This window comes from Arvicanthis niloticus, chromosome 9, assembly GCF_011762505.2.
Source record: "Arvicanthis niloticus isolate mArvNil1 chromosome 9, mArvNil1.pat.X, whole genome shotgun sequence".
NCBI lineage: Eukaryota > Metazoa > Chordata > Mammalia > Rodentia > Muridae > Arvicanthis > Arvicanthis niloticus.
The window spans coordinates 62,275,818-62,293,049 of record NC_047666.1 but is presented as its reverse complement, the minus strand read 5'-3'; the positions used below and the strand labels follow the sequence as shown (position 1 = coordinate 62,293,049).

At 51.3% G+C, this 17,232-nt stretch overlaps 1 protein-coding gene across 2 annotated transcripts; it reads left to right on the top strand.

Moving 5' to 3' along the window:
* The first annotated feature begins 202 nt into the window (after positions 1-202).
* On the top strand, positions 203-16,643 carry P3h3 (prolyl 3-hydroxylase 3). Of its 2 annotated transcripts, none has more exons than XM_034512203.2 (15): positions 203-917; positions 2,016-2,168; positions 2,655-2,853; positions 2,953-3,084; positions 3,480-3,616; positions 4,707-4,796; positions 6,442-6,494; positions 6,587-6,654; positions 6,817-6,941; positions 12,144-12,245; positions 12,528-12,678; positions 12,880-12,997; positions 13,101-13,176; positions 15,833-15,987; positions 16,128-16,643. In XM_034512203.2, exons 1-15 carry the CDS (start codon positions 426-428, stop codon positions 16,339-16,341), a joined length of 2,265 nt encoding a protein of 754 aa, XP_034368094.1. In that variant the 5' UTR covers positions 203-425; the 3' UTR covers positions 16,342-16,643. The 2 variants fall into 2 exon arrangements, with proteins under 2 accessions (XP_034368094.1, XP_034368095.1); XM_034512204.2 differs by having other exon boundaries at positions 206-917; positions 15,833-15,973.
* Positions 16,644-17,232: the final 589 nt, after the last annotated feature.

Here is a 17,232-nt window from a genome sequence, read left to right as displayed (position 1 = left end):
ACCCTCTTCCACGGAGAGTTTCTAAGATCCTTCTTCATAAGGTGGGTTGGCAGAAGCCAGGGTACATGAACGTGTGAGAGGCGTCCACAATCCTTTTCCAGGACCCCAGGATGGACGGAAACGAAGTTATCCCCACTCCACAGGCGGCCCAGGACCCCTATTTCATCTTTCTTTCTCCATTTCCCTTTCTTACCCACACTAGACCCACGTGTCCCTCGGAATTCTCGCTTGGTCTCACTTCGGTTTCCCCAGCGGCAGGCCTAAACCCAGCAGGTTTCTTCAGCATCACTCATTCCCTTTCTCTTCCTCTCCCTCCTCCTCTCCATCTCTCCTTCCTTCTCCTCCCCCTGACCCCCCCCCCCTTCCTCTCCCTCCCTCCGGTCTCCGCATTTCCCTTCTGCGGTGGGCCCGCGGCTCTGGGCACCATGCTCCGGCTCCTGCGGTTGTTGCTTTTGCTGCTGCTGCCTCCCCCGGGGTCCCCCGAGCCTCCCGAGCCCCCGGGCCTGGCCCAGTTGTCACCGGGGGCGCCTCCCCTGGCCCCCGATTTGCTCTACGCGGACGGCCTGCGAGCCTACTCGGCCGGGGCTTGGGCGCCCGCAGTGGCACTACTGCGAGAGGCACTGCGGAGCCGGGCGGCGCTGGGCCGCGTGCGCCAGGACTGCGGGGCGAGCTGCGCGGCCGAGCCGGACGCAGCGCTCCCCGCCCAGCTCCTCGGAGCCCCGCAGCCTGTCTCGGGGCCCGGGGCCTGGGAGCCGCTGCTCCTGCGCGCCACGCTCCGCCGCGCCGAGTGCCTGACCCAGTGCGCGGCGCGGAGGCTGGGCCCGGGGGGCGCGGCGCGGCTCCGCGTGGGGAGCGCGCTGCGGGATGCCTTCCGCCGGCGGGAGCCTTACAACTACCTGCAGAGGGCCTACTACCAGGTGCGGGGGGCCAGCCAGGGTGCTACCCCGAGCCTAGTGACTGTCTTACTTGGAGCTGACCAGGAGAGGGCGGGATGCTCGCCGCCCGGACTCGGGGGTGGAGTCGTGGGGGGCGTATAACGGACTTCTACTCTTGAGTGGGTACCATCGAAACGGTGGCCAGGACTTGCGATGGCCGCAGAGGGAGGCTCAATAGAGAGTGGGGCAAGGGGGGAGGTGTCAAACTGGGAGTAGACCGAATATGGAGGATGGAGGGAGGGCTCCGCTCAGTTTTATTTTAGTGGGTCTAGGTGAATGAATGCAGCCTCTTAGATACGAAAAGCAGGTGGTGAGGGCAGGTGGTGAGGGGCCCCAAACCAACCAACTAACCACACCACACACACACACACACACACACACACACACACACACACACACACACGAGAGAGAGAGAGAGAGAGAGAGAGAGAGAGAGAGAGAGAGAGAGAGAGAAAATGTGTGTTTGTTCAGGAGTGGGAATTTGAGTAGGAGCTTTCTCTTGGGGCAGAATTGACCTTCGGAATAGCTGAAGGAGGGGGGTTAGTTTGAAGAAAGAAGTACAGTACGTCTGAGGCTGGAATCCGAGTCTGTGGCAGTAGACAGTGTGCAGTTTCCAGGACGGTAGCTAATGCCTACGTGGCTGGAGGCGGGAGGGGCTCTAGTTACACACACCTCAGCTCAGGGTCCTAGAGGCCTGCAGATTCTCGGCATTCAAGGTCTCCCCCACTGCCCCATCTACTTGAGCCACTCATTCCATTGTCTCCATAACAGAGATCCTGAGGTCCTTAGCCCATGACCCACCCACTCTGAAGTCTCCAGATCTCTTTTTTTCTCTACCAGAGTCCTAGGGATCCCTACATTCTGGCTTCCTAGGGATATGATGGTTTTCAGTTCTGATTGGCTAGGCTTCCATAAGGCTCTGGGGGAGGCTGGTGAAGGGACAGAGGTCTAAACCCCATCATCACCACACACACCATTACCACCACCAACTACACACACACACACACACACACACACACACACACACACACACCACTCTGGACTCCTGGACTCTCATATCTCATCCCTTTGGGTCCTTAGTTGAAGAAGTTGGACCTGGCGGCTTCTGCGGCACACACCTTCTTTGTGGCAAACCCAACACACTTGCAGATGCGGGAAGACATGGCTAAGTACAGAAGGATGTCTGCAATCCGACCCCAGAGCTTCCAGGACCTGGAGACGCCCCTATACTGGGTGAGCTCCTCAGTGCTGCCTGAAAACTGCCAGCTCCAGCCTGGTGCAGTTTGAGCATCAGATCTGGGTACTGCTCCTCAGTGGCGCTGGCTGGAGAGTCTTTCCCTAGCACCCAGCTTCCTCTGCGGCCGCTAAAGTGTGCTGTGCTAACGTTCTGATGCTGGGGACACACCTGTTCTTCCTCTGGGTGTATAAAATAGGATACAGATTTCCAGGTTCCAGATAAGCTCGAGTCTTTCCCACCTCCCTATCCTTTTTGAAACAAGATCTCACTGTGTAGACCTGGCAGGCCTGGAACTCACTATGTAGACCAGGTTGGCTTCAAAGTCAATAAGATCTGATTGTCTCTGCCTTCTTTGTGCCAGGAGACATATGACATGTTAAAAGCATATGTCACCATGCCCTTTGACCCCCCCCCCCCAGTTTTACTTGGTACCTCCCCTCCCCCACTAATCTCAGGTGACTAAGTGCTCCATTTCCCCACAGGCAGCTTATGACAATGGCCTGGAGCTTCTGGAGCAACGGGAGGCTGCACTGGCTCTACCCAAACTAGAGGAGGCCCTCCAAGGGAGCCTGGCCCACATGGAGAGCTGCCGTGCTGGCTGTGAGGGACCTGAGGAGCACCAAGGGGCTGAAGGAGAGAAGGAGGAAGGGAGCCAGGGAGGCCTGTATGAAGCCATTGCAGGTGAGGGCTCAGACCATGTACCGTGGGAGAGCACCCACACCCACCCACACCGGAGGAGGAGCCACACAGCCGAAGGTTCATTTGTCCTACCCTCTGCAGGACACTGGATACGGGTTCTGCAGTGCCGGCAGCACTGTGTGGCAGACACGGCCACCCGTCCTGGTCGAAGCTTCCCAGTCCAGGACTTCATCCCCAGCCAGCTGAGACGGCTGCATGAGGCCTACATTCAGGGTCAGCTTGGGAAGGATGGAACCTGGGAGGGGAGATTTGTCTCTAATGCCATTCTGAGCTGCATCTCTCTCTTCTTTCCATCTGACTCTGCATTGCTAGCTTCTCCGATGGGGACCACCACGTCAGGATGGTGTCCTTTGGCACCATTATGCGGACCTCAGGAGATGGGTTACTGGCTCCTTCAGCCCTGGTTGCTTCTCTTTTCCCTTTCATTTTCTCCCTGATTCCTCTTCTTTGAACTCTGCCATTGAAGGTATGTTTGAAAGAAGCGCTGGGTGGGCACATCTGAAATTGGGCGGGGACTTCCTGGAGTTGGCAGTCTCCCCAGGTGACCTTCAACTTCTTTATTCTGTCTTGTTTGTTTCGCACCCCTTCTCACCTTCCTCCAACGCCAGTGGGGAATGTGTCTCAGGCCATGGAAAATGTCCTGAGTTTCCTGCTCTTCTACCCAGAGGATGAGGCTGCCAAAAAGGCTCTAAACCAGTACCAAACTCAGTTGGGAGAGCCAAGACCTGGCCTGGGACCACGAGAGGTAATCCCTCCCCCACACTCATTGATAGGTAGGGTCTGGAGCAAGGCAAACACCTAGGAGTGGCCTAGATGCTAGACTTCATTCAGCTTCTTTGTTTATTTCATTTATTTTCTTATTTATTTACTTGTTTGTTTTATTTTATCTGCTTGCATGTATGTGCTCTCAAAGGTCAGAAGAGGGCATGGAGCCAGAGTGGTGGTGCGCTTCTTTAATTCCAGCACTTTGGAAGTTAAAGGCGGACAGGACACGTCTTTGTGAGTTCAAGGCCAACCTGGTCTACAGAATGAGTTCCAAGACAGTCAGGGTTACATAGCAAGACCTTGTCTTAAAACAACAGCAGTAACAACAACAACAAAAGATGGTGTGGTATGGAATAAAATAGAAATCCCTGGAGTGAAGTTAGGATGGTTGTGAATTACCATGTGGGTGCTGAGCACTGAACCTTGGACCTCTGCAAGATAAACAAGTGTTCTTAACTACTGAAGCATCTGTCTGTCTATCTATCTATCTATCTATCTATCTATCTATCTATCTATTTTTAGACAGAATCTCAATATGTAGCTCTGGCTGGCCTAGAACTCACTATATACACCAGGCTGGTTTGGAACTAACTAACAGTGATCCTCCTGCCTCTGCCTTCCAAGTGCTGGGATTTAAAGTGTACAAGACCACACTCTGCTCATTCTGGCTTCTTACTCAAGCTTTTTAGCCACTGAAGAGATAGATACCCAAGGCTAGGTTCTGACTTCTGCCTTTGTTCCCTGGCCCCACGTATCAGGTTATGTTTACTTGGGAGTCTAACCCCAAAAGTATTCTCTTCCCTCAATCTTATGTCCGCCTGTGTGCACAAATGTGTACACACACACACACACACACACACACACACACACACACACAGAGGCATTCAGAGTCTCTCAGGTCCTCTCTTACTTTGAACCCAGACACTGAAAATTGAACCTTTGCAGCATCAGAGTTGGTGAGGGTCTCACGAGCATGCGAATGTCCCATACAACCCAGCGCCGCCCTCTTTTCCACCTTTCCCTTCCTTCCTCCTTATATCTCCATTCTCCGCCGTCCCTGCCCTGCTCAGGACATCCAGCGCTTCATCCTTCGATCCCTCGGGGAGAAGAGACAGCTATATTACGCCATGGAGCATCTGGACGCCAGCTTCAAGGACCCGGTAAACAATTGTGTTCTTCTCCCCAGAGGGAGGCACAGTGATGCTTGATATCAATACGCCGCTGCAGTCCTCAACAGTGGTCCACTTGCCCACAGCCCTGCCAACTGAACTAAGACTCTGGCATCCCAGGCTCCCAGGGACCTCAACGGTGTGCCTGCAGTTAAAATGGCTCTGAGAAGGGCTGGAAAGATGGATCAGTGGTTAAAGAGCACTGACTGATCTTCCAGAGAACCCAGGTTCAATTCCCAGCACCCCCATGGCAGCTCACAACTACCTATAACTCCAGACCCAGGGGATCTGACACCTTCACACAGACATACATGCAGGTGTAACACCAATGCACATAAAATAAAAATAGGTTTTTTTAAAAAAATGGCCACAGGAAGCCGGGTGGTGGTGGCGCACGCCTTTAATCCCAGCACTTGGGAGGCAGAGGCAGGCAGATTTCTGAGTTCGAGGCCGGCCTGGTCTACAGAGTGAGTTCCAGGACAGCCAGGTCTACACAGAGAAACCCTGTCTTGAAAAAAACCAAATAAATAAATAAACAAATAAAAAATGGCCACAGGATCATGCATAGCTGAGAGTCTGTCTCTGCCACAAATACCTTCTGGTTACCAGTTTGCCTTTATCCCAGTTTCCTTACCTATAAATTGTAAAGATCACAGACATTCCACAATCCTTTGCTGAAGCTATGCCACCTGATTTAAAAAAAAAAAAAAAAAAAAAAAAAAAAAAGTACAGAACACATCACTGCTGCCTAATCCATTATCCTCCTTCAGCTCTGAGGACCAAGCGCAGTGCCATCCTAATGAAGTTGGTACTTAACCCAGTAGTAGGTTTCTTATTGACCTTTCGAGGGCTCGGATGACTTAGTGATGAGTGTTTGCCTAGCACATGCAAATTTCCAGGGTTCTAGCTCCATCACTGCAAGAAGAAAGAGAAAAGAAGAGAGGGCGGAGGGAGGGAGAGAATGAGGGAGAGAGGGAAGGAAAGAAGGAGGGAGGGAGGAGAGGGAAGACGGGGAAAACATTTTGGATTTGATAGTACCTAGTTGGAGGAGGGACGGGCTCTCCCTCTACATTGATGGGTATTCAGCTGTTATCCTGACCTCTTCCCAGTAGATGTCAACAACACACTGATAGCCCCTAAATCATGAAATCAATAGTTTCCAGACGTTTAATGTCCCCAGTGGGGTGGATCAGATTGCTCTCATCATCAAGAACTGCAGGGTAAAAGTGAAGGTTACAGGCTGGTTTAAATCCTACTCCGCCACTTACCAGCTGTGTGAAGGCGACCCTGTTATTTGGCCTTTCTGTGTCTCAGAACCGACAACTGAGTAGTGAGCACATTAGACCTTTCTGCTTCATTAGACTATTATTAACTTCAAACCTCAAATCTCACTGCAAGAATAAAGCCTTAGCACCTGGCAAACAGTGAGGGAAGTCATTGCTTCTTACAGTCTGGTCTAGAACTTGAGGCTCTAGGCTGTTGTGGGTGAGCTAGCTCCGGGCCCTGAGTCCAGGCTCTCCCTCCTTTGCCTTCCTCCCTGGAAGCAGGAAGACCTTAATAAGGACCTTCAGATTCTAATGTCAGGAACCCCAGGAGCTGGTCATGGAGGTGAGGGTACTCTTCTTGACTGTCACAGGATTCTTGGACCCCAGTGGCTCTCATCCCTAAGGCACTGAGAGAGAAGCTCAGGTAGGGTGCACCCTGTGGTGGGGGCCACTTGCCCAGGCTGGGAGGTGAAAGAGCGGGTCTTCACTGTCTACTGAGTATGTCTCTCGCCCTAGAGAGGATCAAGAGAAGAAGCCCTGGGACCGTGAGCCTCCACAGCAGAAGCCCTTGACTTACTGGAAGGGTGAGATCCTTAATACATGGGGGGGGGGGGGGTGCTTGCAGGAGGTGAGAGTTGGGGTAGGGAGGTAGAAAGGCGAGGTGGGGAAGCTCAGGAGGTAGAAGCCCGAGGACCTAGAATCTGCCAGCTACTGCAGTGACATCTGCCCAATCCTTCCTCCGGTAGATGCCCTTCTGATGGAGGGTGTAACCCTCACCCAGGATGCCCAGCAGCTGAATGGGTCGGAGCGAGCCGTGTTAGACGGGCTGCTAACTCCAGCCGAGTGTGGGGTTCTGCTGCAGCTGGCCAAGGTACATGTGATGGTGTGTGGCTCAGCCACCTGCTTAGGCACCCGCAGGCTCAGCCGCCTGCTCCTTACTTTTGGCTGTGTTCCCCCCAGGACTCTGTCTGTCTCAAGTTTCTCTTAAAGTCTGTGCTTTATCTCAACTGTGGAAAGATTCTTTTTCCTCTTTTTATTGACTTAATTTTTTTTTGTATAAACATGATGAGTTTATCCATGATGCAGTCTTCATATTACCTTATCTAAAGTTACTAGCCAGGAAAGACTTTTTTGTTGAGGCCTGAGCTGCCCCACTTTGGGCGGCCAAAAATGTTGCGGCCCTCTCCACTCCATGCTTGGTGGCCACTGTTTCCCGGCTCAAGCTGCCGCTCCTGTCTGCGGGTCAGGGTTCAGCAAGAGAGAGAGTGAGGAATAGAGACCAGACAGAGCGTGATTCAATCCCGTTTATTCTTCAGTCTCTCATCCTATCCAAGTCCCAAGTCTTGAGTTCCTAGTTCCTAGTTCCTAGTTGTACTCCTCTTGTTCTCTTCCGAGTGTCTAATGTCTACTCCTACTCCTAGTGTCTGAATCTCTGTTACTCCAAATTGTTCTGAACTCTCCTGTCTGCCTCTCGCCTTTTATATGTCTCACTTCTAAGCCATGCCTTTAGGTCATGCCCTTAGGTCTTGTCTCTAAATCTGATCTCTAAGTCACACTTTTAAGTCACACACCTTTAATCTCACACACCCTTAATCTCACACACCTAAGGAAAGATCCTGGGTATCTAAAGCAAGATGTTATCAGAGTGTGCTCAGCTGTTGTAGACTATTGTAATACAAGTCTCATGTCAGGGTATATGGCTCAAGATGGCTGCAAAGCTGATAGCCGCTTTCTGCTAAACTCCCAACACTTTTAAAAACTATACTGATGCTGTGGAAAGAGGCATAGCATGGAAACAAGAGTCCTCCTGATTTTAGAGACTGTCTTGCTGTGGATTGTGCTTTTAACCGTTTTAGTGTTGGTTCTGGGTGAACAGGGTGGCCTCTTCCTGTGTTGTTCAACAGTTCTTCTGCCCTGATCCTGTTATGCTGGGGTCTCTCATGTGTGTGGCATCTGTGGAAGGAGCTTTAACACACACACACACACACACACACACACACACACACACACACACACTTTTTTTGAGAATTGGTCTCACTACATAGGCTGGCCTTGAATTCAGAGAGAGAGATCCAGAGGTCTCTGCCTCTCGAGTGCTGGGAGTAAAAGTTGCTCTACCAAGCCCAGCTCCCTCTTCTTGATTCCTTATTTGTCGTCACCTCAAGCATTTTCTCAGAGCAATAGACACAGAGGAAGTGCTTCTGCTTCAGGTGGCCATATTCAGGACAAATGTCTATATTGTTCTTGACTTAGTAAGGTCAGCAGGGCTTCCTTTCTTATACTTGCTAACTCCACTCCCACATCTGTGTTGGAAGCTGCCATCCAAAACTGCTTCCAGAGCTTTCAGAATGGTCCAGGGTTCCCAGGCCCAGGAGCACCATCAGCAGTGCAGGTGCCATGTTCCTCTACTTCCGTGCGTGCATGTGTGCGTGTGCGTGTGCGTGTGCGTGTGCGTGTGTGTGTGTGTGTGTTTTGGACAGTGTTTCTCTGTGTAACCTGGTTGTCCTGGAACTCACTTTGTAGACCAGGCTGGCCCCAAATTCACAGAGATACGATGGGATCCAAGGTGTGGCCAGAACCGTCCAGCTCCTTTGCAGTAACTTGGCTGATACTGATAGAGTGGGTGTTCTTATTGAGACAGGGTCTTGCTATGTTGTCCAGGCTGGCCTAATAAATTCAGGATCCTCCTATCAGCACCCCACCTACCCTTCAGTGCTACATGACAGACTTGTAGGTGTACAGCTCTACACCTGGCCAGGGTGGATATGCTTTGCAAAGAATAGGAAGAAAAGACAAAATGGAAGCATGTGGACAAGGGTTGGGTACACATGGAAGGCTCCCTGGTTACCTGAGGGAGGTAACTGGTGATGGGGTTCAAGAAAGTCCCTGGCGTTTCATCCTCTCCTAGTTTGGGTTGAATGACCCATGCTCATGTGTTGAAGCTGCCATCCCATGATGCTTCAGTCCTCACCCCAGACTTGAACTCATGGAGTACCTGCTGTGGGACAGAAATGGCTAGATCCTAGGTGGAGGTAGAGGAGCAAAGGCTGCCCTGTAGAGCCGTGTCTATAGAGGGAAACAGACATGGAGACATGATTGGACAGGTGGTATGTGTGGTAAAGAAGTGCGTTCTATCTAAACAGAAACACTGACAAGCAATATCATAGGCAGTTTATCAGAGAGCTGATGCTCCAGTTCAGCCCTACCGCAGTCCTGCTGTGCTAAAAGGTCAAACTTGGGGTATGGCACACACTAGGCAAGCATGTAGCCACACCCTCTACTCCTTATGCTGGTCTTACTCATTTTTAGTTGTCCTAGCTGCTGGGGAGGCCTAGGCAGGAGGGCTGCTGCTTGGGCTTGGGAGTTTGAAGCCAGCCTGGGCAACATAAGAGAGACCTCATCACAAAAAGAGAAAGAAAGGAAAGAAGGGAGAAGACAAAGAGGAAGGAGAGGCTAGAAAGATGGCTCAGTGTTTAGGAGTACTGATGGCGCTTCCAGTGGACCAGGGTTTGATTCCTACACCCATGGTTGCTCACAACTATCTGTAACTCCAGTTCTAGGTGATTTGAAACCCAGAACCACATGCAGGCAAAACACACATACACACACACACACACACACACACACACACACACATACACATAAAAAGAAAATGATAACAACAACTTGAAAAGAAGGAGGAAGAAGAGAAATGGGAGGAAGAGGAGGAAGAGGAGGAAAAGGAGGAAGAGGAGGAGAGAACAAGGTACTTTCTGGTAGCTGCAGTAAAACACAGGTTGAAAGTGTGGACCAGGCTGGGCAGTGTGTGATGGCACATGTCTTTAATCCCAGAACTCAGGAGCCTGAAGCAATTGATTCTGTGAGTTCTAGCCCAGCCTGGTCTACAGAGTGACTTCCAGGACAGCCAAGGTTATACAGAGAAAGCCTGTCTTAAAAACAAACAAACAAGGCCGGGCGGTGGTGGCGAACACCTTTAATCCCAGCACTTGGGAGGCAGAGGCAGGCGGATTTCTGAGTTCGAGGCCAGCCTGGCCTACAGAGTGAGTTCCAGGACAGCCAGAACTACACAGAGAAACCCTGTCTCGAAAAACCCAAAAAACAAACAAACAAAAAACAAACAAACATGCCCCCCCACACCCAAAAACCCCTAACCAAACAAAAAAGTGTGGACCAGATCCAGATCCAGTAGTTCTGTGACTTTGGGCAATTTATTTAAATGTTTGTGAGTTAGTTTCCCATCTGTAAAGTAGGATTGATCATGATGTTTCTATCATAGTGTCCTGATGTAATAAGTTAGTACAGTGGGAATCCTTTAGGAGAATGAAGAAAGCAGCTCAGGATGCACAGGTGCTGTTATTCGGCTGTTGTCGAGACAGGACAGGGGAGAGGGAGAGAGCCCAGAGTGATGGCCTGTCAGCAGAGAGGGCCTGCTGTCCCCTGACAGTGTCAGCTTATTGGTAGAGGGTGGACATTACTGGTGGATTTAAGCCGTTCACTTCCGAGTGCAGAGGATCCAAGCGCTGCATTCTGTAGACTCAGGAGCTCCCTCTAGTGGCAGTCTTTAGAAGGCAATGGGAGAAACTTGGGGAGTACGAGGTTCAAAGAAGAGAGGGGAACTAGAGACTAGCAAGGAATAAAAGTGAGAGAACAAAGTCTGTAGAAGACTGAGAGGGTGACACTAAGGGTAGCCTCAAGTATCAGTCTTTCGGTTCCTTAACTCAATCTGGCCTCAGGACCTTTGCACTTGCTTTCCCTTTCACATAGCCAAGTGGCATCTCGTTATTTGGTTTCAAGTTACATGGCACCTCTTTAAGTATCTGTTAACATGGTGAACATGGGTAAAATTGGAACCCCACTTAATGTTCTTCATATCCCCATCTGAATTGGTTTATGTGTCTGTTATTTTAAATCCTGGGGGATGAGGTTACCTTATTTGATAGAGGGCTTGCCCAACTTGAACAAAGCACTAGGTTGGAACCCTAGCACCTCATGAACCAGGTGTGGTGGCACAGATCTATAACCAGCACCACTTAGGAAAGCTGAGGCAGGAGGATCAGGAATTCAAAATCATCATCGGCTACGTATCCACTTTAAGGTCAGCCTGGGCTAATGGGACACCACGTCTAAAAGCCCACAGTGTTTATAGATGGATAGTTTGGTGTGGTGGAGATTGCTTAGCAGGGGTTAGCCCCTAGGTTTGACTCCCAGCACTGCAGAGGAGGAGGAAGAGGAGGAAGAAGAGGTGGCAGCTTAGATCTCTTGGGTGAGCAGGTGGACTCTCAGGCTGAGGTTTGTATGTAGGGTAACTAGGGAGTGGGCACGTATATAGAGCTTCAGCAAGCAGGCTGGGAAATGAATGTCTGCAGGCCCTGGTGGTTCACCCCTAGATCCCAGCACTTGCAACTGGAGGAGGACGATAGCCACAAACTCGAGGCCAGACTGGACCACATACTGATTTCCAGGCAACCTTTGCTACAGAACAGTCTCAAAAGAAAAAAAGTCCCATAGGGAGACATCCAACATGGGCGACCCCGGGTGAAAAGTCATGAGAGGCAGTAGCAATAGGGGTCTGTGTTAGAAGCAATGGGGTCATGGAGTCCATAGGGTCTCCAAAACAAAACAAAACAAAACAAAAAAACCATCAGTGGGACAAGATCAGTGGTATCTCAACACCTCACGATTCCTGTCAGAACTGCCCTGTCAGACTGTGTAATGGATCCTGTTTCCCCAAGGAAGGGTGATGTACTTCCTTCCCCACACCTCAGCTGTCTCTCCCTCAACCACTCTTACTATCTCGAGGTCCCTTCTTCCCCACTGTGGGATGCTCTCCAGGATAATGGCCACATAGTTCCCTCTGTAAGTAGCATTCTAGAACTTTTCTTAGAGAGTGACAGTCCAGACAACCAGGACAATTACCATTCTCTGAGAAAGGGCTATAGCTCAGGAAAAAGTCACAGCGGGATTCTGGAAGTTTCTATCCAGCTCCAGGCACTCGGCAGGCTTGCAGGAGAGCCTGGTCATGTGGCAGCAAGGTGTGTCCAGAGTGACTCAATGTAAACCCCTTCTTTTTTAGGATGCAGCTGAGGCTGGAGCCAGGTCAGGCTACCGTGGCCGCCGCTCCCCTCATAGTCCTCATGAACGATTTGAGGGGCTCACGGTGCTCAAGGCTGCTCAGGTAAGAGGAGACCCCATGACTGGTCTGGTGCTCAGGGCTTGAGAAGAGAGAGACACCATGTCAGGAGGCTGGATACGAGGCCTGGACTTCTGAGGAGGAATTCTCTGGGGACCTAGATTACATATTCTGAGACTTGTATTCAGAGACCTGGGATCCTGGTGTTGTCATGGAGTCCGTGGAAGGAGGAACTTGACCTGTTGGACAGACTGTAGACCCACACAAAAGTGTAGTATCAGGGACACTCAGGGGCCTACCTACCATGGCCTCTCTCCCTGTCTGCAGCTGGCCCGGGCTGGGACTGTGGGCAGACCAGGCGCTAAGTTGCTTCTGGAGGTGAGTGAGCGAGTACGAACCTTGACCCAGGCCTACTTCTCCCCGGAAAGGCCACTGCATCTTTCCTTCACCCACCTGGTGTGCCGAAGTGCCATAGAAGGTAACCGCCAGGGAACCCCACTGCACCTGCCCAGTCTTGGCCCCCAGCTTCACTGCACAACACCCCCTACCGGCCTCACTGGGAGCAGAGAGCATCTCTGCTTATTTGTCATGCCAGGAACTACGGGAATCTGGGTGGGGTGAGCCCAGGGGGCCCATGGTAGGGACCCTGATTCATTCACTAGATCCATGTACATCCTAGGTGAGCAAGAGCAGCGAATGGACCTGAGTCACCCCGTGCACGCAGACAACTGTGTCCTGGACCCCGACACCGGTGAATGCTGGCGGGAGCCCCCAGCCTACACCTATCGGGACTATAGGTGGGTAGTGGGGGGGGGAACACACGAAGGCACAAAGGCTGTGTAGCTGCAGGCCTGGGGCTGGGTGGGGGCCTCACTGCCTCCTGCCTTTTTAACTTTCCAGTGGACTCCTCTACCTCAATGATGACTTCAAGGGAGGTGACCTGTTCTTCACGCAGCCCAACGCCCTCACTGTCACGGTAGGGGGCTGGGGCAGAGGGCCCAGCTGTGGGGTCAGGATTCAAAACAGAAGCTCTCCAGAGGCAAATGCAGGGAAATGGCTGGGGCCTCTTTAACCCTGTCTCTCCCTAGTCTTACTGGCCATATGTTCAAGGCTTACTGCAGAGGTCGATTGAACCCAACAGGAGATCTCTAAGTGGTCCCCCACCCTGCCTTCATGGTAGGCCTTACCTCCTAAGGGTTGTTGAACATAGCTAGGTAAAAGATATACACTTGTAGTTCAAGCTATTGAGGAAGCTAAGGTTGGGGGATCACTGGAACCCAGGAGTTCAAGGCCAGCCTGAACAATATACTAAAACACCCTCTAACAAAAATGAGCCAGTAAGTAGCTCAGTGGGTAGAATCTGACAACCAGAGTTTGATCTCTCTAGAACTGACATGGGAGAAGGAGAGAAGCAGTTTCCACAGTTGTTCTCTGACCTCCACACCATGCTGCAACATTCACCTCCCATCCCCAACAAAAGTAGTGAAACCATAAAACAAAAGCAAAAGGACGGCCGGGCGGTGGTGGCACACGCCTTTAATCCCAGCACTTGGGAGGCAGAGGCAGGCGGATTTCTGAGTTAGAGGCCAGCCTGGTCTACAGAGTGAGTTCCAGGACAGCCAAGGCTATACAGAGAAACCCTGTCTCGAAAAAACAAAAAACAAAAAAACAAAAAACAAACAAACAAACAAACAAACAAAAAAAGACGGACTGGAGAGATAGCTCAGTGGTTAGGGGGCACCAGACTGCTCTTCCAGAGGACCAGGTTTGGTTCCCGGCATCCACATGGTGGTTCACAACTGTCTCTAACCCTAGTTTCAGGGGATCTAACACCCTCTTCCGGCCTCTACAGGCACCAAGAATGCATGTGGTGCACAGACATACATGGAGACAAAACACGCACATAAAATACAGTAATAAAATAAATTAAAGAACAAAAAAGGGAGAGTGAAGCACAGCCTACAGGGGTCCCACAGAGGCCTATTCTAGGGATCTGAAGATTTAACCCTACCTCCCCCATGGCGAGGCCCCGGTGGAGCTTATGGCACAGGCACAGACAGTTTATATTGGGGTTCCTAGCAATTCTGAGACTCCCTTTCCTAACTAAGAGTGACAATAGTACCTATTACTGTTGACATTGGCATTACTTTTATTGTTGTTGTTATTTACAGTCTTGTCACATAGACCAGGTTAGCCTTGAACTGATTAGGTGGCTATCCCTGACTGCTCTTGAATTTACAGCAGTCTTCCTGTTGCAGCTTTCTGAGATTATAGACAAGTGACTGACTAGCTAGTCTTCCCTTCTTTTCGTTTTTTGGAGACAGGGTCTCACTGTGTAGCCAGGGCTGGCTGGAACTTCCTATGTAGACCCTGATGGCTTTGAACTACAGAGACCTGCCTTTTTTTAACCTCTCAAGTGCTGGGATTAAAGGCGTGTGCCACCATGCCTGGCTTTGCACACACATACCATGTTGGATGCAGGTGTGTGCACATGCCAGGACATGAGCATGTCACAGTGCATGTGTGGCAATCAGAACACAACTTCAGGTGCCATCCTCGTGTCTCTGCCTCACACCTGGACTTAGGAGTGCTGGGATGTCAGACATGAGCTACTTCACGTGGCTTTTATGTGGGCTCTGGGGATCTGAACTCAGGTCCTTGCACTTGCACAGCAAGCACTTCACCTACTAAGCCATCTTCCTGGCACTATGAGAAGTAATTTTTTAAAAAAAGTTTGCTTATTTTCTATGTGCATCTGTGTGTGCACGTGTAAGGGGTGAGTATGGGGTGGGTGCACACCATCGCAGCATGTGTGTAAAGAACGGAGAACAACTTGTAGAAGCTGGTCCTCTCCTTCAACCATGTGGCTTCTAGGGTTTGAACTCAGGTTGTTGGTCTTGGTGGCAATATGCTTAAAAGAATGAGCCAAAGGTGGATTTCTGAGTTCGAGGACAGCCTGGTCTACAGAAGGAGTTCTAGGACAGCCAGGGCCACACAGAGAAACCCTGTCTTGAAAAACCAAAAAACCAAACAAACAAACAAACAAAAAAGAATGAGCCAATACCTTTGTATTAATAAACAGTCAGTGAATGTTAGCTGTTACTATTCATCTTCTCTTTGATCATGGAAACTTCTAGTCCTGGGTCTGGAGATAGGCAGGAAGAGGGACAGGCATGGTAGTATAGACCTGTGATCCTAGCATTAGGGAGGCTGAGACAGGAGTTCCGGGCTAGCCTGAGGAATTCTGCCTTACTCTTCACCCTGAAGCATGAACAGAAAGGAGCAATTGCCTTTTGTGCACTCATGTACAATCTAGGGTCTTCTTATGGTAAAAATGCATCCGCCCAAGGTCCTTGTCTCCTTCCATCCCTTCTGGTGCCGTCATAGGGCCCTCGGATTCCTTCTCTCCAGTCTCATGGAGTCAGGTAGGAAAAGTCAGGCTCTAGGATAGGGAAGCAATGAGACCTTCCAGAAGGCTCTGCCAGCCTTGGCCTCCTGTCCCACAGCCTCTGTTTTGCATTTTTCCTTCCTGACTTAGGGCCAGTTTCTCATTTGCCCCGAGCTAGTCCCTGAGTCAGGGAGTGAGGACTAATAGAGGCAGGAAGCCTGAAGCTGTGTTCCTGCACCCTCAGGCTCAGGTTCGTCCTCGCTGTGGGCGCCTGGTGGCCTTCAGCTCCGGTGGTGAGAACCCCCATGGTGTATGGGCCGTGACGAGGGGACGGCGCTGTGCTCTAGCTCTGTGGCACACCTGGGCACCTGAGCACAGGGAGCAGGTAGGGAGGAAGAGGTGAGGACGGTGGGCAGGTGGGCAGGTGGTCACTGCTCAAGTTTGTGAGTGGTAAGGCTCCCAGTAAAGCTCTTGGGTGACTGAGATAGCCCAGGAAAGGTGGATACAGAGGACTGAATCACAATTCTCTCTGTTCCCAGGAGTGGACAGAAGCCAAAGAGCTGCTGCAGGAGGAAGAGGAGGAGGAAGAAGAAGAGGAGGAAGAGGAAGAAATTCTCAACAGAGACTCGTCCCCAGAACCCCCAAGACACAAGCTTCAGGGGGTCCAAGACAAAACTGAGAAGCCACTCCGGGTCCGAGAGGAACTGTGAATGGCGGAGCCAGCTTCTTAAGATATGGCCACTCAGCTTGTGAAGGAAGTGATGAGAAGGCCCTGGATGACATCAGGGATACAGCAGCATGCCGAGTCTGCCATCTCGGGGACCTACAAGGGCCACCAAACTCTGGACTCACAAGCTTGCTCCACAGACTTAGCCTGTAGCACATCAAGCCTGGGAACCAGGTCTGGCCCCAGCTGGGGGCCTGCAAGCTCCCTCGGACAAAGATCACTATGCCTCCCTGAGAGGCATGGCAACCAACTGCTTCTAATAAGAACACACAGAGGAGACAGTCCCATCCTCTCCCGACCTGTGCAATAAAGAACACAAAGCTCCCCAGCCAGGGCCCGGTCTGCTGTGTCCCAGCTTTGCTGGCTGCTGGAGGTGGGGACTGGCCTGGGAGGAGACAGGTGGTATCTTGGGGCCTCCCAGAGGTGGAGCCATGAAAGCCTGTGATTTGTCAGGGAAATCTCAGCCACCTGCTGCTTCATGCAAATAGGCCCCCTGTGCCCCATCACCACCACCACAGCCGCTCCTTGAGCCGCCAACTCTAAGCCCTGTCATCCCTCCCTGAGTATGGTTGAGAGGGCTGAGCCATCTGGCTCCTACCTTCAGAGTCCACTAAGACCCCCAGGAGTCATGTGAGCAAGTGTGAAGACAGACCCTCAGCCTGGGAGTAGGACAGACTTCTGTCCTCTTCTGTAGTCATTTCTTTGCCCACAAGGCAGAGGGGCACATGGGCCCAGCTTCCCTTGGATCCCCTGTCAACTCCCCCAACTAGGATCAGGCCCAGGGGCAGTTGGTCGGGGCTTTGTCGAGAAAAAGGATTATCCAGCTCAGTCCCTTCTAATCTCAGCTTCTGCCTGTACCCTCGTCCCCCACAGCCCTCAGTGAGGAAACGTGGTTTGCGCTGTTGACAACAGGGTCA

What these genes read in the sequence shown, in the direction of transcription:
- P3h3 (XM_034512203.2), top strand. Translation starts at nt 426, where the DNA reads ATGCTCCGGCTCCTGCGGTTGTTGCTTTTGCTGCTGCTGCCTCCCCCG. An exon ending in GCACTGAGAGAGAAGCTCAG is followed by an intron (nt 6,495 to 6,586) that starts GTAGGGTGCACC and finishes CTCTCGCCCTAG; the next exon opens with AGAGGATCAAGAGAAGAAGC. An exon ending in TTCTGCTGCAGCTGGCCAAG is followed by an intron (nt 6,942 to 12,143) that starts GTACATGTGATG and finishes CTTCTTTTTTAG; the next exon opens with GATGCAGCTGAGGCTGGAGC.